General features: G+C 35.5%; 1 protein-coding gene and 1 non-coding gene across 8 annotated transcripts in view; one reads left to right on the top strand and one right to left on the bottom strand.

Annotated features, from left to right (window-relative positions):
* Positions 1-24037, bottom strand: part of BAZ2B (bromodomain adjacent to zinc finger domain 2B) — a 452863-nt gene that overhangs the window by 76407 nt on the left and 352419 nt on the right. For 6 of the 7 annotated variants that reach the window (XM_066279494.1, XM_066279495.1, XM_066279497.1 and 3 more), the window contains 6 exons: positions 23172-23567; positions 15425-16028; positions 13514-13807; positions 12270-12330; positions 11417-11525; positions 11052-11153 (listed from right to left, as the gene is read on the bottom strand). In XM_066279494.1, the coding sequence (XP_066135591.1) occupies positions 11052-11153; positions 11417-11525; positions 12270-12330; positions 13514-13807; positions 15425-16028; positions 23172-23567 (1566 nt within the window). The remainder of the gene's footprint in view (positions 1-11051; positions 11154-11416; positions 11526-12269; positions 12331-13513; positions 13808-15424; positions 16029-23171; positions 23568-24037) is intronic. The other variant, XM_066279501.1, reaches the window with a different exon arrangement.
* Positions 1049-1124, top strand: TRNAA-GGC (transfer RNA alanine (anticodon GGC)). Its single transcript has one exon. It is a non-coding gene; the product is annotated as a tRNA-Ala (tRNA).

Raw genomic sequence — 24037 nt, 5'->3', positions numbered from 1 at the left:
TTTTTTCTGAGTTTACTGGAATGACATGGTTCACTAAACTATACAGGTCTCATGTGTACAACTCAATATAACACCATCTAGACACCACACCATGCACCTCTGCCCCAAGCAAAGTCTCTTTCCATCCCCATTCTCCCCCTTTGCCCTTCACCTCGTATCCCCATCCTCCTTCTTTCCTTCTAGCTAATGCCACTGTTAACAGAAACAGAAAAACATACAACAGCACAATGTGCTATGCACAGGACTCATTATCCTGCTCAGTGCATAAACACAATCTGAGTCTGATTTTCATTACCTTCCATATGTTAATCAAAACAAATAAAATGTTGTATTACCTTACTTATAGTTATAGCCAAAGTAATATATTCACATATAGAAAACTAATCCTTCTAAAGAAGTTTAGTAAACTATTTCTTTTTTCAAAGAGATAATTAATTTAGTGTGAAGGTTAAGGAAATTTTATAAATGTGATTTTTTCATAAAAGAATCTAAAATGAGGAATTTGGCTTGAAACACTATGGGTAGTTCTGTAACCAAAACCAATCAAAAGTTTTGAGTTCTACTTTGTGCCATGATTCCTTACCTGGGGCAAGGAGTGTATGAATATTGCATTCAGTAAGTACTAAAAATACAAATAATACCCCTGCTACCATGACCAAGGACAGCTACATCCCACATTTCAAGCAGTGTGCTTTATTTCAAGCATTCTGAATATATAATATACTTTAATCTTTACATCAGCTCTATCTAATATAGGGTTTTGGTTGTTCCTAGAGTACAACAGAGGGAATTCAGTCCCAATGAAGTTAAATAATTTCCTAAGGATCGGAACTGTGATTTAAACCCAAGACTGGCTCATTCTAAACATGTTCTTATACTTGGTAAGTGACTGAGCACAATATTCAGCCATGAAAAGCACAGCCAAGATTATGTCAAAACAGAACTGTGTCAGAAAAAAACATAAAGCATATAGTTCATATCTACATGTTAAAAATAGTAACTATACAAATTCTTTTCAGTAATTCCCATGTTAAAAATAATTTAAAAGGCCCTGGCGGGTTGGCTCAGTGGTAGAGCGTCGGCCTGGCATGCGGAAGTCCCGGGTTCGATTCCCGGCCAGGGCACACAGGAGAAGCGTCCATCTGCTTCTCCACCCCTCCCCCTCTCCTTCCTCTCTGTCTCTCTCTTCCCCTCCCGCAGCCGAGGCTCCATTGGAGCAAAGATGGCCCGGGCACTGAGGATGGCTCCATGGCCTCTGCCTCAGGCGCTAAAGTGGCTCTGGTCGCAACAGAGTGATGCCCAGGATGGGCAGAGCATCGCCCCTGGTGGGCGTGCCAGGTGGATCCCTGTCAGGCACATGTGGGAGTCTGTCTGACTGCCTCCCTGTTTCCAGCTTCAGGAAAAAAAAAAAAATTAATTCTGAGAAAAATAAGAATTTATTGTTGACATTTCAAATGAAGTCAATAGGAATAATAGTTGTACTAACTGTATTTTTAGGCCATAAACCATGAAGAAGGAAGCCACTGAAACAATTTTATGTTCAGCACTATGGGAAGCTTTGATTAGTTTAGGTTTTCATTTTTCTATTATGCTCTTAGCACCAAGGCAGTATGCATCACATAAATTGAAAAATATACAAATGACATCTGTGGCATTTGGAGCAAGAGAGAGAGACTAATAAAAAGAGTCTGTCAAGGAGTCTGCATTCAGTTTTCAAAGTATCTTATTAATAATAAAATCAACTTTTAGCTAAGATTTAAAGGATTCGACCAATTTATCATTTTTTATTCAGTTATAATTTTTGTTGTTTTTATTCATCAAGGAAAACATACCTGTCAAAAAAGAAACAGAATATTTGGGGCCCAAAATTTAGCACAGAAATACAAGTGCTAAATCATTTACATTTTGCCCTTGGCATTTATAAAATAAATATTTTCTAAGAGAATTGTGTATACTAGATTATAAGTAATGTCTTCTGACAATAAGAAATTGTTAGACAAATCGAAAGCTTATATTACAGAGTTAAGGGTAGCCAAAATAATTGAGTATGAAAAAGAAGTATTTTTGCCCTGGCCAGTTGGCTCAGTGGTAGAGCATCAGCCAGTGTTTGGAAGTCCTGGGTTCAATTCACAGCCAGGGCACATAGGAGAAGCACCCATCTGCCTCTCCACCCTTTCCCCTCTCTTTTCTCTCTTTCTCTTCCCCTCCCACCACCAAGGCTCCACTGGAGCAAAGTAGGCCTGGGTGCTGAGGATGGTTCCATGGCCTCTGCCTCAGGCGCTAGAATGGCTCCTGTTGCAACAGAGCAACACCCCAGATGGGCAGAGCATCGCCTCCTAGTGGGCTTGCCAGGTGGATCCATTGGGCGTATGTGAGAGCCTGTCTCTGTCTCCCCGCTTCTCACTTCAGAAAAATACACACACACACAAAACAAAACAAAAAAAACCAGAGTATTTTTCTCAATAAAATTTCCCTGAAATAAGCAAATATAATTTCCACCAATTGATTCATTTGCTGTAAGCATTTTTGTCAATCAAAACTTAGGCAGAAAAGTTATTTTTTTCTTAATTTCTAAAAATAAGATAGCAAATTATTTCTGGAAATAATTTTTCTTTGCTAAGATTTAAAAGATATGGATAAAAAGAAAATCTATGATCAACACTATGGAGATGGTGACAGATTAAGTCTATTATACCATTATAATTATGCTTTCAAGAGTTACTAATTTAAATCTTCAGCCGTAACACATTCACTTCTATTAATACTCTAAAGAGAGAAAAGGAAAAAGGAGGTTTATGTTTTATTTCAGAAGATTAAAAATAATTAAGGTAAGTAATTATATAGGTACACTATACTGTACACAGTAATGCATTATAAAAGTACACTATAAGACTATAATATATATTTGTGGAGGCACTTACTCTATACAAGGTATGATACTTCCTAAAAGTAAACAAGAGAGTCTTTTCCCCAAAAGGACCAGGATTTTTAACTAGGACCCTAGGCTCAAGCTTACTGCAATGCAGGTGATTCAAGGACCACATCCTTAGTGGTAATGAATTTGAGGAAGAGCTTAGAGGCTGGGACAGACAGTTGTCTCAATTGTCCACTTACACAATAATGGTGGTCTGAATTACGGCCTGAGAATTAGAGCTAGAAGGGAAGGTGAATACCTCGGTCATTGCCATTTACAGAGAGAGACTGCCAGGGTGCAAAGGAGCAAGCCTAAATGGAGACCGTAAAAGTTTGGAGTAGTCTCTAAGTAACATGGGAAAGAGAAGTGCTAGTGAGGTTTTCTTCCTGAACAAAGTTAAGATGCAAGATGGAGAAATACTTGAGAAAACTGGCAAATAAAATTTATTGCTCTGTCTTTTATGCTTTAAAAACTAAATAAAGCTATAAAGAAAATTTATTTTAAGTGAATTAATTCTTAAATGTTTTCTATATTCAGAATTTCAAAAAAGATATTATAAAAAATTTAAATAAAACTTTCTATTTTAACACTTTTATTATTCTTCACGACTTATGCTCCAAACTATGACTCAACAACTCATGGGCAATTGGCAGTGAATTGTCTAACTGGGTTTTTTACATTTTACCAAAAAGCTAAAGTGATTTTGTGGTTTACCAGTAACATGTTTAGGTCTTAATGGGATGTATTCTCAAGTCCCATTTCTGCTTCAATTTCATATCCTAGGTTCTTTAGTTTTCTTTTGTTGCTCCAATTTTATTTGATTTTATATACTTGTAGGTGAATTTACTTTGGGGAGCAAGCAGTATATAAGTAAATGATGTAAACCAATCCACCAAAAGCCAATTCACTGAATGACTTCTATTTGCCGAGTTACTGAGGATTTTTATTTTATCACTAAGACTTTGCTGCAGCAATAGTCCTTGAATCTGTAGTCCTGGGCTTCTAAGTGTTAGTTTCTCATGTTAATATTTGAGATGCCTCGTGCTTCTTGTATGCTTTGTTATATAAGTGAATGGGTGAGTTTTACTCTTATTTTTTCTGAAATGCGACCCGTATAAATCCCAGTAAAAGAGCTGTGGTGAATGTTTTAAATCTGGGTTAAGGTACAGTATTTGGTCTGACAATTTTAGATCAGTGAATTGATCATTTACCAAATAGTTTTTGCTAAATAATTTTCAGCAAATTTAACCATTGCTCAAGTAAACAAAGTTATTGCTTTTCACTACTTTCCTCTTTGATAGTATTCCCTTAAGAATCTTTTCATAATAATTAATTTAAACATTTTTTTAGAATGTTATAGAATGTTATACCTAAAAGGCATTTTTTTTTTTTAATTCAGGGAGAGGAAGAGAGGCAGAGACAGACTCCTACATATACCCAGACAGGGATCCACCTGACAAGCCCACTAGAAGATGATGCTTTGCCCATCTGAGGTGTTGCTCTGTTGCTCAGCAACCGAGCCCTTCTTAGCACCTGAGGTGGAGGCCAAGGAGCCATCCTCAGTGCCCAGGGCCAACTTGGTCCAATGGAGCCATGGCTGCAGGGAAGAGAAGTGAGAGGGGGAGAAGTGGAGAGACAGATGGTTGCTTCTCCTGTGTGCCCTGACTAGGAGTTGAACCCTGGATATCCATACACTGGGCCAACACTCTACCACTGAGTCAACTGGCCATGGCTGAGGCTTGATCTTAAAATCCTCCTCTAATAAATACACACACACACACACACACACATCACAGAAGAATTAAGACCTATTACCCTGCTAGGAATCTAAGAAAAATCTTAAGGCACAAGCAAAACAAGGGCATCAAATATTTTTGGCAGAACTTGACATTTCAAATTTTAATAGAACAATTAAAGTTAATATCATGAGAAAAATTAAAATTTCGTTGGATTTCTTTACACCTATTTCACAGTTTAGTATAATGTCTATTTTTAGCTACTTTATGGTGCCAGAGGCAAGTATAGTGAGTTTTTATACCATAAACTTTATGGCATTGGGGATTCTTAATTTACTCTAATCATATAGTTTATTAATATCATATACTGAATAGCACTTTAAAGATGTGACACAGTAAGAACAGCCATTCATACTAAGAGATGGCTGTCAACCATTAAGAACAGTGGAGAAAGATGTGGTTTGATACAATTATTTCCACAATACTGACTATGCTTTACAGTTACAGTAGGTTACTTTCTAAGAGTCATGACTTTCAAAAATACCTTCTTAGCTCCACACTTGGATTCATACATTTGTCCTTCAAGTACAGGCCCGTGTCTAGCCATCAAAAATCCTACCTGGTAGATTAGTGACATGAATGAATTTCCAGACTTTTAGATTTCTGGTAGTGATCTTTCATGTTCTCAGAGCCCCTATGTGCCCACAGCTATTTTGCATTAGGTGTGACAGTTAACAGCAGAGTTGAATTAGAACCCTGGTTGCTGACTCCCAATCTTTTGTTCTTTACTTATTTGAAACAATTACCAGCATTACAGTCATGTCAAAGATCATGTGTTGCCTGCTTTATTGTGAAGTCTTCCTTTATTCCTCATAACAAAACCCTGATTTTAAAGGGACAACACTGTGCTTAGTGTTTTATCTTTCCCAAACAAGGAGCTCCTCTGAGTGATCATAGTTTCTATTTCTTTTGTGTCCTTCCGTTTTCTGTATGAAGACTAATTTTTCCTCAAAGCCAGGCATTCAAGTTCATTTCCGTGGTGAAATGTGTTTACAATTTTCTTTATGGAAAATGCCTTTAGGGAAAATTCACTTGGAAAAAAAATGCCTGGCACATTATCTGCCACAATTATTTATTGATTAAGTGACTGAGGAAAGGGGCTCTTTCAGTAAGACTTATAGACATTTTTCTATTCTCATGGCCTTATGCCATTAAAAAGAAATACCCTTTATAAAAAAATACTTCTTTTTTTTTTTTTTTTTCCATTTTTCTGAAGCTGGAAACAGGGAGAGACAGTCAGACAGACTCCCGCATGCGCCCGACCGGGATCCACCTGGCACGCCCACCAGGGGCGACGCTCTGCCCACCAGGGGGCGATAATCTGCCCATCCTGGGCGTCGCCATATTGCGACCAGAGCCACTCTAGCGCCTGGGGCAGAGGCCACAGAGCCATCCCCAGCGCCCGGGCCATCTTTGCTCCAATGGAGCCTTGGCTGCGGGAGGGGAAGAGAGAGACAGAGAGGAAAGCGCGGCGGAGGGGTGGAGAAGCAAATGGGCGCTTCTCCTGTGTGCCCTGGCCAGGAATCGAACCCGGGTCCTCCGCACGCTAGGCCGACGCTCTACCGCTGAGCCAACCGGCCAGGGCAAAAAATACTTCTTGAATAGAGAAAGCAACATTAAATTTGTCACCTCTAACGTCCTCCTTCTTCTACCTTTCCTTTCCCTGGCTGTTTTAGCCTGAACACCATAAATACACGTACTCTATGCGCATGAACTTCCTGGTTAAAGGAAAATAAATTGGGCAAAATTGTTCTATTTAGGCTTAAATGTTTTCTACAATTCACAAAAAATGCTTTTCATAGTAGGTTATCATATATTTCAAGATAACCTTTGTCATTAACAGTTTATTTTGAAGTCTTCATATATTCCTAATAAAAATATAAACACACTTAACCTTATTATCTATGTATCATAATATTTATATTTTTAAAACCTTACTTTATATTTACCAAACCATGTCTACCTCATCCTTACTTTCCATTATTCTGACACTCAGAAACAAAATAAAATGAAAACAAAGATAAAATTTAGGTTCAACAAGTTTCATTATAATGTCATGGAGAAGTCTGTAAGAAATCTATTTATGTTATCCCTTTTCACTGGTAAAAGAGTTAAGAGGATTTAGTTAGCAGGTAGCCAGCTGGTATAGCACGGAGTATAGTTATAGTTCATTCTGTTTCATGAAGTCTATCACCTCCATGATTTGGGTTTCTTTAGAAGCTGCTAGTAAGTGCTTGCTGTTTAAGTATAAGTAAATACTGCCAAATAACTGATTCTACAAGTCTCTTCACACATTTGTAGACTGAAATAACTAAAACTGATAATGACTAGATTAAAGCCACACCTCCCATTTCTTGGGTCAACCTTACCTATTTACTTGAATTTAGGGCTTTTCTTTATTTTTTTAAAGGTAATCATTAAATTGTTGTCCTGTAGTTAATGATAAATTTACATAAGTTTCAATAATACAAACTTTCATATCTCTACCTCTAATATTATTATACTGTACACTAACTTAGCCAATATTTTCAACAAAATTTTGCTATTAATAAATATATGTATAATTACTTTCTTAACCTCAGAATCTATTAGGTCAAAAATTATTAACTTATACAAAATAACCATGGCCCCCCACTACAGATATTATCTTCTAGCAGAAATTATCATCTCCTAAATTTCATCTGTAAAATACAGAGTTTTGAAGTACTGCTGTTGCAATTTTTAAAATCCCTTAAACAAAATTAGAATTTATATAGGACTAATATTGCTGGATTTTTTGGTACATTTTAAAAGAAAACAGAAAAATAGGATGGGGAAAATACATTTTCCAATGCAAATGTTTTGTTAGGAGAATGATTAAGAATACTAATGACCTAGAGAGCAGGCTGACAGCTGTCGAGGGGGTGGGGTGGGTTATGTGGAGGGATTGAGCAAAAAAGAAAAAAAGAGAAAAACTCAAGAACAGACAACAGTGTGGTGACTGCCAGGGACAGGGGTTGGGGGGAGGTGGGAGAGGGTATAAATGGTAATGGACAGAGACTTGACTTGGGGTGGTAAACACACAATACGATGTACAGATGATGTGTTGTGGAATCGTGAACCTGAAACCTATATAATTTGGTTAACCAGTGTCACCCTAATAAATTCAATAAAAAGGAAAAAAATGTATTAAACAACCAAAAAAATAAAAATACTAATGAGCCTCCAAATACAGCATTTCATTTGCTATCAAACACCCCCCCAAAATATGAAGCTTGAAACACTGTAGCAGTAGCATTTAAAATCACTGTATACAATCTCCATGAGTGTAGGAAACTGAAAGATTAGCCTTTATTGGATTATAAGGGATAGAAGTATTTATGTTTTTTAAATAAAAAATTATTTTTTCACATTATATATGTAATATAAGAAACTTTTAGAAAATATGAAACACGTAAGAATACAGAAAAAGATCCATTTGTACCACCAACCATTTCAAACACCATTAAACTTTTGAGGCTTTTCCTACCAGTCTTCCAATATGTAGTTTTGTTTTTCGATATATACAGGGTGGAGCAAAATAGGTTTACATTTGTTTTATATATAAAAAATAAAGCAATAAGTAATAATACAAAAATAAACTGTTTCAGGTACTCACAATGGTAAACTTACTATTGCCCCACCCTGTATACAACCATTGTGGCATTTACACAGTTTGTATAAAGGCAAACCTATTGTAAACACATTCAAATCATCACTGCATGGTGACAGTGTCTTTGTCCCAAACTATATGAACATCTTCTACAATATGCAGGCCAATCAAAATTATTATGTATATTTACTCTAATAAAAATACATAATCTTTGTTCATTTTCATAGAATATTACATAATGATATACATTTTTGATTAACTATATGCTTATACATATTTATAAACATACAGTATATAGATATGTGTATGGCTCTACAACTATATGCACCTCTAATTAACTTAACATTTTTTGGATTACTTACCTTAATTGTTCTCTAAAAGTATCCTAAAATGAACCCAACTAATTTCTTTTTAACTGAGAGACGTGCTCTTAAAATTATGAATATTTTCCCTCAGCAGTCTTCTGAAATGTTGGCAGCTTAACTTATTCTGATTTAGTAATCCATATTTCCTTGCTTGAAATTAATCTCTCAGAAAGACAATATAGATTTGGAAAACACTGATTATGTTTAATAAAAAGTGAATGAATGTCAAAGAACAGTCTGCTCTGCCTAATGAGGCTTTAGAGATTAAGTCTAATTATCACTGATACAAAACTAAAAATCCTTTATGTATTGAACAGCAATTAGCTTTGCTCTCAGAACAAAAATCTACTGATCTAAAAAACATAAAGCTATCTTTGGCATAAATAAGTAATGATTTGATAATACAAACCAGGAGATTAAAAATGTGATGAGGCCCTGGCCAGTTGGCTCAGTGGTAGAGCACTGGTCTGGTGTGCAGGAGTCCCAGGTTTGATTCCCAGCCAGGGCACACAGGAGAAGCACCCATCTGCTTCTCCACCCATCCCCCTATCCCTTCTCTCTGTCTCTCTCTTTCCCCTCCCGCAGCCAAGGCTCCATTGGAGCAAAGTTGGCCGGGCGCTGAGGATGGCTCCAAGCCTCTGCCCCCCACCACCACCACCGGGTGCTAGGATGGCTCCGTTAGCAACAGAGCAACACCCCAGATGGGCAGCGCATCGCCCCCTGGTGGGCATGCTGGGTGGATCCCGGTTGGGTACATGCAGAAGTCTGTCTCTGCCTCCCCGCTTCTCACTTCAGAAAAATGCTTAAATAAATAACTAAAATAAGTGATGGATTTTTAAGTAAAATTATTGCCTTCTAATATGTGTTGTGACTAAAAAACTGATGCAGTATATATGGAGTGCGTAAAATACCACTGTGGTTCTAAACTGAGAATTTTAGAGTTAGTCTGAGTTAAACTTATTTTTTAATTTAAAAAATAAAAATAGAAAAATACAGCATATATTTCCATAAAGAAGTTAAATCTCAAATTAAATACATTTTGGCATTTTAGAAGAATCGCAAACAAACAAGTAGATTTGAACACTACTTGCTCCTTAAAAAATATTGAACAAATTGGAAAATTGGTTATATGATGAAAAAAAAACCACCACAATTTCTAGTTATGTTCTGCCTGTTTGAGGCTGTGTGATCCTCAAATTTTCAAGCTCTCAAAATAAACCTCTTGCAGAATAAGAAATATCTTTTCTATTTCTGTAAGTATAAAACTAGAGTATAAGATAGAATTTAAAAAGCCTGCCTATCCACCATAGAAAATATTAATTGTTAGAAAAAATTATTTCTGTGAGCTATAATAGGACAAAAAGAAGAAAGTTTCAATCAAGAGAGAAAATATCAACTTTAGTTGGTTAAGCATTTTAAACTTTCAAAACATTCTCATGCATGTGATCTCATTTTCACCTCACCGTAATCCTGTGAAGCAGAAGTAAAATTATTGTCTCTATTTTGCAAATAAATTGAAGGAAAAGGGGGTATTATTTGTTGTTGTTTGAAATTACAAAACCACTTCATGGATTAACAAGAATCTAGGTCTTCTCACTCCTTAAGTAGGACCTCTTGCAATGGAGCCAATCAAGTTGAAGGGAATAATAAACATATGCAGCTGTACCCAAGTAAGAAACAAAAGCAAAACATAAAAGAAAAAATATAGGAAATGAGCTCTTCGTGGTAGGCTCTTTGCTCTGATTAATGAGGCTGTATACTTAACCGTCAAGCTCAAAGGGAGCTGTGGTGATATTTTCAGAACTGTGTAAAATTAATTTTAAAATTCAATTTCTGAAAAAAAGCAGCAATTTTAATTACGTGATATTAAGTGAATCTGTACCCTACTCCCTCCCAAAATTACCAAACTTGTGCAAATGGATCATGTAGCATGTCACAATTAAATGACTAGATTCTTCAAAAAACTAAGGATATTAGTCTTCTTTTGGTCTGACTTTTAACCATGTTTTCTTATTCGAATTAATCTTTAAAAAACTGTTTACCTTTCAGGGAACTAATACTTTAATATATTTCGCATGAACATGCAGATACTCTTATACCTGTATAAACTGAAAAGTTATTGACAGAATTAATGAACAGGAAAAAGTTAACTTACAAATTTGTAAAAGACATTTATGTCAAAGCTCCTTGTTACTAAAACAGTAAATTGAGGACTTGGTGAGTGCTTATCAGAAAGGTCTATGTATAGCTATACCAATTAACTAACAGAGTGAAGTGAAACTTAATTAATGGAGGTTATGCACTACTTTTTGGTTCAAAAACTGTACTTTGTAAAAAGTGGGTACCTGCGGTCCATCTCTGGCTTCATAGAAGTCACCCACTCTTATTTTTGCACTGAAGCTGAAATTGTCCCTTGAGATATCCATTATTCCATTTCTGCTGAGATACTGAAAAAATCACATATTTTTCCACTTCAGGTTTTAATAATGACAACCCAGCTTTGCTGTATAGCTATCTTCAGGACACTAATGTTTTGCATTTTCTATTAAGGGGTTATGGATTTATAGGCGTTCATTTTAGGTTAAGCATATTAGTCCCATACAGAAAATATTTTCCATCAAGGAACTTATCTGACAAAGGATTATACTTTTTATTCCATAAGCATGCATAATAGGCACCAAATGTATGTTCTTTGCTGAAAAGTATATACCTTTATTACTTCAGGGTACTGCCTAAGTTTCTTTCCACATGGAGCATAATATGCTACTTCTCCTTGAAGATGCCCTCCAAAGTTTCTTATTCTTGTCTCTCTCTGCCAGCTATGCATAACAGAAATGAGAATTATAACATACTTAATTTAAGAAAACCTAAAATCTAAAAAAAAATTTTTTTAAGAATACATGATCTTTAGGAAATATGAAAAAGACAAAGAAACAAATGTTAAACTAACTGTATAAGTCAGATGCATTTACTATTAAATTTATTTCAATTTTTAGCTAAGTCAATTAAAAATTAATCAAAAACTCAAGTTACAAATATTAAACTCCATTACGTTTTTTAGAAATCATAACTGGTATCACTTTGAGACATATTCAATAACGTGTCAATATATTCTGATTATTTACATCTGAGGTGAGAAGAGGAAAGCAGACCTTGTTCTCAGCTCTTGGATGTAGTTCAGTTCCAATTAAACCATTTTAGCCAAACTCTGGCCAAGTCCCTCAGTCTTGCCCACAATGTCTTTCCCTGTTCTTTAACTCTATCTTCACACAATCTCTGACACTCTTAACTGCATCCCTGCTCTTTGCCAAACGATTGTGGTTGCTCTTTTTCAGTCATATTCCCACCCGCTGCCCGCTCCTGCCCCGCTCTCCCGTACCTAAGCAAAGCAGTCAGACTTCATTTCAGTGTCTGACATACCATCGTATTTGCCCTTTGTTCTAAATCTTCTGCTCTAAGTAATACTATGTAATATATTCACTTTATTAATAGCAGAGAATGATAAATCAAACATGCATATACATGTGTAGGAAAAGCACACAGGGAAATCTGATTTTCCATACCCATATTCCAAAGGAATACGCAGTTCACGTTCATCTGTTACTCTTCTTCTTTTGTTAGTGCCTTCAAGAAAATTAAGCCAGTTAACATAAAAGACTAGTTTACACACATGACAATTTTTGATAGTTTCGAAACTTCTCTTTGAATAAAATACCTTAATTAGATGGATTATTAGTGTTGTTCCACAACTTGTACATTACTTTTAGATGGTTCAACAAAACAAACTTGTAAAACATAGTTTCTTTTTTTTCCCTTTGGTCTGCATAACAGAAACTATTCTTTCCAAAGAGAATACAAGGCAAGTAGAAATATATAGCTTTCCTCTCATTTTGTTATTTAAAAAATGGCTAAAGTAGAAGAGGGGAAGTTTCAGTAAACTATATACAGTTATTTTCTTTGAAAATGAGTTTTAAGATGCTGAAAATTTTCAACTGCTAGCTCATATATTTAAAAATAATAAACCATCTATGTTCATATAAATCCATAGTTTAAAATACAACTAGGTCTTTAAGTAAAAAGGAACTGGATTATGATTACATGTAAAATTTTTCATAGATGATGACCAAGTTTCACAAATACAAATACTAATACACACATTTTAATCAGTAGAATATCATATTGGCTTGTGACAAATAAAAGCAAAACTAGAAATTTCCAAGAAAAGAGTGAAATAAGTAAAACAACACAGTATTTCACTATACACATCTATATTTTCTTAGCTATTGAAATGAGAATAGAGAATAGTTTTGGAATATTAATATAAAAACTTTTAATGAAGGCCTCTAGAAGTTTATAAAAGGTCAACTAGAAAAATAGACATAGTATGTTAATGGGATAATAATGCTACTCACTAATACAAATGACATTGGCTATGTGTTGGGCAAATATGCAACTATATATTAAGTAACCAAGTGAGCTCATTTTAATAAAGTACAAAAAAGTCCACTGTCCATCAAATACTAATTCTAGAAGCATAAACTAAACATAGAAGCAGGATAAACTAAACACAGAAGCAGGAAAGTATTTGAAATCAAGAGCTGTCATTAAGCAGGTTCTAAAATCGCAAGTACAGAGAATAAAAATGGTAATGGGTCATATCCTTTGAAAATACATGCTGACCTTTCTGAGCCAACCTGAATCTAGCTGTAACACTTGACTCCAGTGAGATCATCCTCAGAACACTGTATAAGAATTCTCGCTATGGTTTGCCTTCTACTTTAAAAGAATAAAAATAAAGTGTAGGTACCAGAGGGTGGACTTGAAGTAAGTGTGGAAGAAGGTGTGCCAAGAAAAGCAGGTGACTGGGATTCAGAACATAAGGCAGCAGGAGCAGAGCCTGGGGCTTTTGCTATGTGGAGGTTACGAGGTGTTGAGTGAGCTGTGAGACTGATGGAAGGGCTTTTGACAGAGGAAGTTGTTTTATTCAGTTTCATTGAAGTTTTCTCTCCTTCAGTATCACTATCTGATTCATCTTGGTCTTTATCATCATCATCATCATCTTCTGATCCTTCTGTATCTGATTCTGAATTACTATCTGATTCTGGGAAGTAAAAGAAGCATTTGTATATTATAACTAGATAATTACCAACAATTTGCAAGTTTGTACCTAAATGGAATAGTTCAGGAACCAGCATCTGTGAATGAGAACTCAAAGGACCAATCTTCCTGAAGAGCAAATGTAAAAAAAAAAAAAAAAAAAAAATCAAAAAGCTATCTGGCAAACTATTTGACTACAATGTATGCAGGCTATAAATCCTCAAAATTCTTCATTGAGAGTATCCATTTTACTCAAAATTTACACAGTCCTTCTCATATGACACTATTCACGTGATGAGTTCTGTTTAGTGGCTTTAAAGCACTTTTAATTTAATGGAGAAAGTAAAGTATAGAGGGAACAGAATTGGTATTTAAATTAATAGATCCCAAAAGCTTAAAAACTATATTCGGTTCAGCATGAGGCAGAGGACATTGGGATTACCATTCCCCTTTCATCTGGACTTTTGAGATGCAAGAAAACAATTTTCTGTCAGAGATTCTTGGCTTTTTTGGCTTCAGTTATCTTCTGTAGGTATAAGACTTCATGACATTTCTCAGGCTTCGCAACAGACTAAGATTACTGAAATAAGTGTGTGGGATAATTTAATGATTTAATAATTAAAATTTGTTCTATCAATGTAGTCCTATAAATGGATCCATTCCTACAGATATGTAAAAACTATTCCTGGATTAAACTTGATAAACTTAGGACTGATATTTGTACTAGTTATATCGTAATGATCTCCAGAGCAACAAACAGCTTTTGTGGAATTGTGTTTTGTGTAGTATTATCTGTCTACATTAAAGTTCATTATCAAAGCTGTCTTTGAAAGCTGTTAATATTGACCTCCATTATCAATCATGCAAAGTTGTGTTTAAGGAAACAGCAGGGAAAATATATATTATAGGAAAAGTTTTCCTTACCCTGAGCAAGAAGGTTGTTTTACCTTACAGACACTTTGTAGAACTGACTATATTTTCCTATTCATATTGGCAGCTAGAAATTTTACATCTGGATTTGTGGCCGACCAGTATCAAATTCAAAAACTTTGATAATAAGTATTTCATCTTTGTATTTAAATTTTAAGCTATCTTATATTTTGAATATTCTGTGGAACATGAAGGAAAGTTAACGGGAAGAAAAATAAAAAGAAGCTAACAACTAAGAACCAAAATCACAACGTGAATCAAATTAAAATCAGGAAGTACTCTACGTGTAACTAAATAAATCCTGTGTTGCTAATAGGCATAGGAATTTAGGTTTTTGGTACTTTTTGAATGACTGTGATACATTTTAACAGGTAGCAGAAGAGATGAAAAAGAGACAAGTGAATGGCCTTGAATTAAATGAAAATTAAGTAACTTCATGAAATTCACGCATCATTAATATTCAGCTTAAAGTATTATTTGTTTAATGTTAACTGTATTACAAAGCTGAGAATTTTGCTTAGGATTTCTAATTTCAGTTTCTCTTATTTACCAGCTCACTATGGAAAAGCACATAGCTGTGTGAAACATATTGAATGACATAACTGTAAGTCTGTGACTTGAGAACCTCTTTAAAATCTTTTGATTCACATAACGTTAAAAAAATACTTTAAATTTTAAAATAGAAAATAACCTGATTGGCTGTCATCAGATTCATCATCTTCATCATCTTCCTCATCTTCTTCATCATCTTCCTCTTCATCCTCGTTTGAATCTTCAGAATCTTTACTACTGGGAATGTCTGAATCTGTTCCTCGAAATTGTTCCACTAAAGATTTTGCAGGATGAGAGTGATGCTGTGTCTTTACTGTGTTTCCATTATTACTAACTGCTTTTTCCTTCCCTTGACTATGGAGTATGGGAGACACAGAGGGCACTACAGTTGTTTGATTGCCAGGGGTCCTTCTCCCACTTATACTCAAATTTACAGGAGAGGAAAAAGAGGTACTACTTGCAGTAGCAATGTTTTCATTAATCTTACTCTGCATTTTAGTTTTGGTAGTAAGTGCTAGAGGAGCTTCTTGAATGACACTTTGAATAATGCCATTTGGTTGGTGATTACCTAAAAGTGCATTTGTTAAGAATGGATTAGGATGGTTGTTTTCTAATGTTTGTTTTGAATGTGCTGGTGAACTAGAGGTTCCTTTTGGATTTGACAAAGCTGCAATAACCTTCTTCAGGCTCTTGGATGACTCCTGTTTCTTCAACTGTGCTGGAAATGTCTGTTTATATTGTTCCTGTTGAAACATAAGTTAAAAGAACAAGTTAGCAATGTATTATAAGAACAAAAATTACTTTTATTAGAATGAAACTCGACTACAGTTTGTCCCCTTGTACTAAAATTAATTCAAAATGGATCAAAGACCTAAATATAAGACCTGAAACAATAAAGTACATAGAAGAAGACATAGGTTCTAAACTCATGAACCTTGGTTTTAAAGAGCATTTTATGAATTTGACTCCAAAGGCAAGAGAAGTGAAGGCAAAAATAAATGAATGGGACATCAGACTAAGAAGCTTTTGCTCAGCAAGAGAAACTGACAACAAAATAAACAGACAGCCAACTAAATGGGAAATGATGTTTTCAAACAACAGCTCAGATAAGGGCCTAATATCCAAAATATACAAAGAACTCATAAAACTCAACAACAAACAAACAAACAATCCAATAAAAAAAATGGGAAGAGGACATGAACAGACACTTCTCTCAGGAAGAAATACAAATGGCCAACAGATATATGAAAAGATGTTCATCTTCATTAGTTATTAGAGAAATGCAAATCAAAACTGCAATGAAAAAAAAATTTTTTAAAAGAAAAAAGAAAAAAAAAAGAACTGCAATGAGATACCACCTCATACCTGTTAGATTAGCTATTATTAACCAGACAGGTAATAGCAAATGTTGGAGAGGCTGTGGAGAAAAAGGAACCCTCATTCACTGTTGGTGGGAATGTAAAGTAGTACAACCATTATGGAAGAAAGTATGGTGGTTCCTCAAAAAACTGAAAATAGAACTACCTTATGACCCAGCAATCCCTCTACTGGGTATATACCCCAAAAACTCAGAAACATTGATACATAAAGACACATGCAGCCCCATGTTCATTGCAGCATTGTTCACAGTGGTCAAGACATGGAAACAACCAAAAAGCCCTTCAATAGAAGACTGTATAAAGAAGATGTGGCACATATACACTATGGAATACTACTCAGCCATAAGAAATGATGACATCAGATCATTTACAACAAAATGGTGGGATCTTGATAACATTATATGAAGTGAAATAAGTAAATCAGAAAAAAACAAGAACTGTATTATTCCATATGTAGGTGGGACATAAAAACGAGATTAAGAGACATTGATAAGAGTGTGGTGGTTGGGGGGGGAGAGAGGAAAAGGAGAGGGGGCGGAGCACAAAAAAAATAGATAGAAGGTGACGGAGGACAATCTGACTTTGGGTGATGGGTATGCAACATAATTGATTGACAAGATAACCTGGACATGTATCTTTGAACATATGTACCCTGATTTATTGATGTCACCCTAGTAAAATTAATTTTAAAAAAATTATTTTATTTGCCTTCAATGTCTGACAACAACTGCTTAAACACAAATTTAAATCATGGTTACCAGTGCTATAAAAGTAGTGGCTGTAATGACTAGCTGGTTGCTGAACCTTGGCTAGACATAATATATTTAAATTTAATCAGTATTGCCCAAGACACATTTCTTGCAGAGACCCTGGACTAACCACAAGGAGTGACATTTCATGGATAAGCTAAATTGGCATTCAAGAGCAAGGCTCCTAGCTCCAAGTTCAAGATGGTGAAGTAGGAAGGTCCCAAGCTCACCTCCTATCATTGACATCAAAACTACAACTACATATAGAACAGCTATGTCTGAGAATGACCTGAAGACTAGAAGAACAGATGTTCTACAACTACAAATATAAAGAAAAAGCCAAATTGAAATGGTAGGAGCAATAGAGACTAAGTCTAGTCAGCACCTTCCCTACTGCACACTTCCCATTTCTTGGCTTACAGAGTGAGAGGGATATCACAACCATGGAAGTTATCCCCAAAGAGTAAGGCGTCCGAGCCTTAGCTTAAGGGGCCTGCACCAGGAAGAGGAACCCCCATACATATGGCTTTGAAAACCAGCAGGGCTTATGTCTGAGAGAACCAAAAGGGTATAGGAATCCCAAGCTGTGTTATTTCTGAGTCCCAGCAAAAAGATCCATTTGAAAAGCACCTATGTCATATGTAAAGGTGATGCATTGACTAATTTTAGGGTGTCTGATGGAGGAACAGGGACCTGTTAGAACTTCCTCCTGAGGGGTGCTGGCAGGCACCATTTCCCCCTTTCTTTAACCTCACTTAACTGACACTGGCAGGTGCCATCTCTAACACTCTCCATTAACCTTGCTGACACTGTTAACCCCACCCTGGCCTTTCACTGAGGACTCACCCAGGTTAGCACCCCTGCAAAGCAGCTCCTATCCTGCCAAACCCAGTGGGTGGCCTAGTTGTCACTAGCACACAGTATTGTATCTGTAACAGCATGGATGGGCCTCGCAGTCAGCCATACCAATGACTTGCCCTGTATACCAATGAACCCATGAGAGCCATGTCCAGGCCCACAGCCAGCAGGCCAGTGACCAGCCTCACCTGCCAGTGTGTACAAAGACATTGTGGCCCAGATACAACAGGAATCTACACAAGTCCACCCAGGGACACTCCTCTGGAGTACCTGGATCTGGTGACAAGGAGGATTCACCACTGGGTCCCACAGGACACCTTCTAAATATGGCCACTTTTTTTAAACCAGAAGATTTAGCTGTCCTACCTAATACATAGAAACAAACAGGTAAAAGGAAGAAAGAAAAGAATACGTTTCAAACAAACAAAAATGGGAGAAAACCACAGAAAGAGAACTAAATGACATTGAGGTAAGCTGTCTACTAGAAAAGAGTTCAAAGTAGCAGCCATAAAAATGCTAATGAAACTATACGAAAAAGAGGAAAAACTCATAACTTCAACAAAGAGATAAAAATTGTAAGTAAAGGACTTGTCAGAACTAAAGAATATAACAAGTGAAATGGAAAATACACTAGAAAGAATCAGCAGCAGGTCAATGACAAAGAAGAATGGATCAGCAATCAGGAAAGCAGAATTATGTAAATCACTCAATTGGAAAATCAAAAACAAAAAATAATTTAAAAAATGAGGATAGCGTAAGGGACTTTTGGGACAACATCAAGCGTAATATCATTAAGTATCATAGGGATCCCAGAAAGAGATGAGAGAGATTAATGGGACAAGTAAACCACTTGAAGAAATAATGGCTGCCTGACCAGGCGGTTGCACGATGGGTAGAACGTCGGCATGGGATGCTGAGGACCCAGGTTTGAAACCCTAAAGTCGCCAGCTTGAGCGCAGGCTCACCAGCTTGTAAAGAATAAAATTATATGATTTATTTATTAAAAAAATGAAAATCATACAAAAATAAACTGAAGTAGAACAATTAAAACATTTTAAGTTATAGAAACAGATGGTAAAATTGTATAATGAAGATGGTTGCCTTGAAATTAAAATCAACTGTGCTGTTATCACTGGAACCAAGCTTTAACAATCAAGGCACCAGAGATTAGTGGCATTTCACAAAAAGAAATGCAGACGCAATGCCATACAAAATGATTTATTAAATATCTTAAAGCATCAGTACTAATTAGCAGCACACAATTCCTATATAAACTTTTTTTTAGCGTATTAACATTTTCACTGTATTAGTTTAGAAAATTAATTAAGATAATTCTTTGTAGGCACTGGCCAAGTCACTCAGTGGATAAAGCATTGTCCCAGTGTACCAACATCTTGGGTTTGATCCCCATACATAAGATAAGCTATCAATGTATATATATATAACTAAATGGAACAACTAAGTGGAACTACAAATTGATGTTTTTTCCTCTCTCTCTCTTCCTTCCCCCCAATGAAAATAAAAATTTTAAATAATAATTCTTTGTAAACAGACTGTCACATAATATTGACACCTAAGGCAATGCCCCATAAAAAAGTGCTTAATTATATTTAATCAGTGAATAAAATATGTAAAATTATACCAAAAATTGCATTTACCTTTTAAAAATAATTTTACAGCAAAATTCTTAATTTTAGGTAAATACTTTAATATTAGGTAATAATTATATGACATAAATATTACATACTATAATACATTGTGACCTGGATGGCTGGCTCAGTGGATAGAGCACTGGCCTGGCATTTGGACTTCTGGGTTCAATTACTGGTCAGGGCACACAAGAGAAACAACCATTTGCTTCTCTTCCTCTGCCTTCTCCCCCTTCTTTACCTTTTCCCCTCCCACAACCAGTGGCTGAATTGGTTCAAACTGTTGGCCCCAGGCACTGAGGATAGCTTGGTTGATCCGGGCCCATCAGACTCAGTTACTAAAGATAACTTGGTTGATTTGAGCACTGGCTCCAGACAGGGGTTGCCAGGTGGATCCCAGTTGGGGTGCATGCAGGAGTCTGTCTCACTATCTCCCCTCCTCTCACTTAACTATATAATTTTCAGCAGAAAAACAGTGTATTTTCATTTCCTAGAACACAATTACATCACACAATAATTTTGTATTTTTTTATAAATAGTAAATTTTCCCCCTAAATACATAGGATCAAAACAGTCACGGAATCAAAACCTTTCCCTTTAATTTTATATTTTGTATATTTAATTTTCTGAAATTGATCCTTACTATATGGTTCTGAAGAGTCTCTTCCCATATAGTGACATCTCAAGATTTTCAAAAATAACCAAACACATCTGTATTTTATATCCAGGACTAATATCAGCTATTCTTTTACAGCAAAAATGTTGTTATTTTTTTTAATCTCAGAAGTGGAACAAAAAAACTAGGAGAGAAAACTGGGACCTGTATAGGAGCAAATGTCCTGCTACTTTAAGTTATGCACTGAGATGACAGGAATATATGAAGAGAGGTTTGAAGATCTGTTCTATGTCTAAGCTTTTGCTCCCCAGCCTCACTACCTGAATCTCTAAAAACCACAGAATATCCTCTAGGCAAAACTTGATAAACAAAATTCACTCCTGCTCTATATATCCAATTAATGTCTGTTGACTAAAATTAAATATCTACAATGTAATAGTATGAATAGACCCAATGATTAAATAACACTCAAGAAAAGCACAGACTAGTAGTTATGGAGACAGACACATAGCAGGTATCATGAAACAATTGAGACTATCCTAGGAAATACTGCAAAATTATTTATATAAGCTGATATAAAAGAAGTATTTATAAAATAGCCTTTAAGTCAATACTAAGTAGCAATAACAAGTAGATAAAGTCATTTAGAGTTGAGTCTAATGTGAATGTCCATTCATATAAAATATTCCTATTAACTACCATTATTTTAGAAACGCAAAATTATTTCATCTTAATCATGGGCTTTGAAATCAGAATGACCTGGGTTTAAAACGCTTTTGCTCTTAAATTGTTACATGATGTCAGCCAGTGGCTTAACCTCTCTCTACCTTAATTTCTTTATCTCACAAAGTTTTATAAGGACTACATAAGATCATATATGTAGCTTAGCTACATTTTCTTTTTTTTTTTTTAAGCCTTTCTTTAAAATCTTTTTTAAGGCTTTATTCATTTTTAGAGAGGGGGGAGAGAGAGAGAGAGAGAGAGACATAGGAAGAGAGGGAGAGAGAAGGGGGAGGAGCAGGAAGCATCAACTCCCATATGTGCCTTGACCCAGCAAGCCCAGGGTTTCAAACAGGCGACTTCAGCGTTCCAGGTCAACACTTTATCCACTGAGCCAACACAGGTCAGGCTTGGCTACATTTTCTAAGCAAGTATTTAATAAATGGTCTTCTAACAGGTAGTCATATAAAATTCTTTAAATAAAAATCTTTTTGAAAAAATTAAGAAATCTTTCATAATGCAAATACTTCTCGATGTTAGTAAATTCATTTATCTGAAAGTGAGAATTAATACATTAATGAGAATTAAAATAGCCATCAAAATTAACTTTTTAATTTGCTTTATTTACTCAGGGAGAGGCAATAATGTAATGCCAAAAAATAATTCTTTCTTATGATTGAACAGTACATTTTAAATTATCACATGCATGATATTTAAATCACCTGAGAGGTATTTTAGACATGCACTCACTACCTTAGTCTCAACACAAGAAATCCTGATTTCAATGTTCTGGAGCGGGTTTTTTTTGTTGTTGTTTTTTTTTAGTTTCCCACATGATTCTAATTAGGCTTGAGATTACTACTCATTTAGATTCTAAAAAAAGTCTGATTTGTTCAAATCCTTTTCTTTGACCTTATTCTTAAAGTCTTCACAGTAAAATAAGACTCAATAGACTAGAACTTTTTTAAGAAAGGCAGAATATCACAGTGGTTAAGAAAAGAACTCCAGTACCATAAACCTAGTTTGAATTATAGTTCCATCACTGACTGGCAGTGTGATCTTGAAAGAGTTAAGTTCTATGTATCTCAGTTTGATCATCTGTTAATGATCATAATAATATTAGCAGCACTAGTAGATGTTATTATCCAGTAAGTAAATGCACATTCAGCATTTAACGGCTGGCAAACAATAATTGCTTTATCAGTGTTAGCTAATATTTAGGATGCATAATGATAATTTTTATAACCAAAAAAATAGGATACTGTATCCAAACGAAATAATAATATATTTTTTTCTACTCTGGGCTGGTTCTTAAATAAAATGTACTGATCATTTAATTATGAGAATTCTATTGGACATATGGATGTAGACTATATAGTAATATAAAATCAATAGCAAGAAAATCAAGTTGAAAAATTTCTCTGATGAGTGATTCTGGTGTTTCTGTAAATAAAAGTTATTCAAAATATTTTGTATTTCATATAATTCACTAAGAATGGCAAAGAAAAATGAGCCTTTATAGAGGATTTTTACACTTAAATTTGCTAAATTTTGAACTACAGAGGTAAATTACTCAAGAATTCATTTCTTTAAAAAATACTGAAATTAGAAAAAAAGGACATTGAATTTTAAACAAAAGTGATTGTGAAGTAGTCTTACTCAAACATATTTCTCCCCTTACTGTTAAATCATTAAACTAAGGAGAAAATGGCATGATTGTGTTGCCAAAAATATATTAAACAGATTACACATAAATACAAAATCAGAGAAATTTAGTTTCTTGATGTGCATGTTTGATTCCTGGTGACTAAAATGTTTAAAAATAAGAGTAGAATTTAATTTACACCTACATGTTATAAGACTATGAAAGCTCTTTTTCAAACAATAAATTCTTCCTAAATAATTTTTAACTCACCCGTTTAGATCGCAATTCACTGGTCAAAGAATTAGATTCCTCAGAGGTATTTTTATTCCCTGCGTTAAGTACATCAGGAGAAGGAACTATGAGTTTCATGTAAGTTTCCTTTTTGGCTTGATTTACCAAAGATAAAGGTTTCACATTGGACACCAATCCCGTAGACTGTATTACACTTGTGTGTTTGTTCACAGATTCCTCCTTTGCCTGAGAGCTTTGGAAAATAAATGGAAGCTGCTGTGACAAAACCTGAGGCTGCTTCTGCTGGGATTGGAATGATGAGTGAGTCTGGGATTCAGACACAAGAGGTAATGGCTGGTGTATTCTTTTTTCCTGGGCTTTTTCAGCTGCTTTCTGTCCATCTGCTTTTGGGTCTAAAATGCCATGTAATAGCACCTGTAAATAAAAGTTAAAAGGCAACAGCTTAACATCTTTACTTAAAACAAAAAAACCGCAAGCAGAAAAAAAGGGAACATTAAAAAGTGTTTCGTCTGACTGGCGGCAGAGCAATAGATAGAGCATCGACCTAGGACAATGAGATCCCAGGTTCAAAACCCCAAGGTTCCCAGCTTGAGCAGAGGCTCATCTGGTTTGAGCGCAGGCTCACTAGTTTGAGTGTGGGTCACTGGGTTGAGCGCAGGATCATCAACATGATCCCAGTGTTTTTGGCTTGAACCCAAAGGTCACTGGCTTAAGCAAGGAATCACTGGCTCTGCTTGAGCCCCGGGGTCAAGGCATGTTTGAGAAGCAATCAATGAACAACTAAAGTGAAGCAACTACGAGTTGATGCTTCTCACTCTCTCTCCATCCTCTCCCCCTTCCTGTCTGTATCTCTGCCTCTTTCTCTCTCTCTCTCTTTCTCTCTC

This window comes from Saccopteryx bilineata, chromosome 5 (assembly GCF_036850765.1).
Source record: "Saccopteryx bilineata isolate mSacBil1 chromosome 5, mSacBil1_pri_phased_curated, whole genome shotgun sequence".
NCBI lineage: Eukaryota > Metazoa > Chordata > Mammalia > Chiroptera > Emballonuridae > Saccopteryx > Saccopteryx bilineata.
Note: the sequence above shows the minus strand (reverse complement) of the source record. Positions and strands in the feature narration are given on the sequence as shown.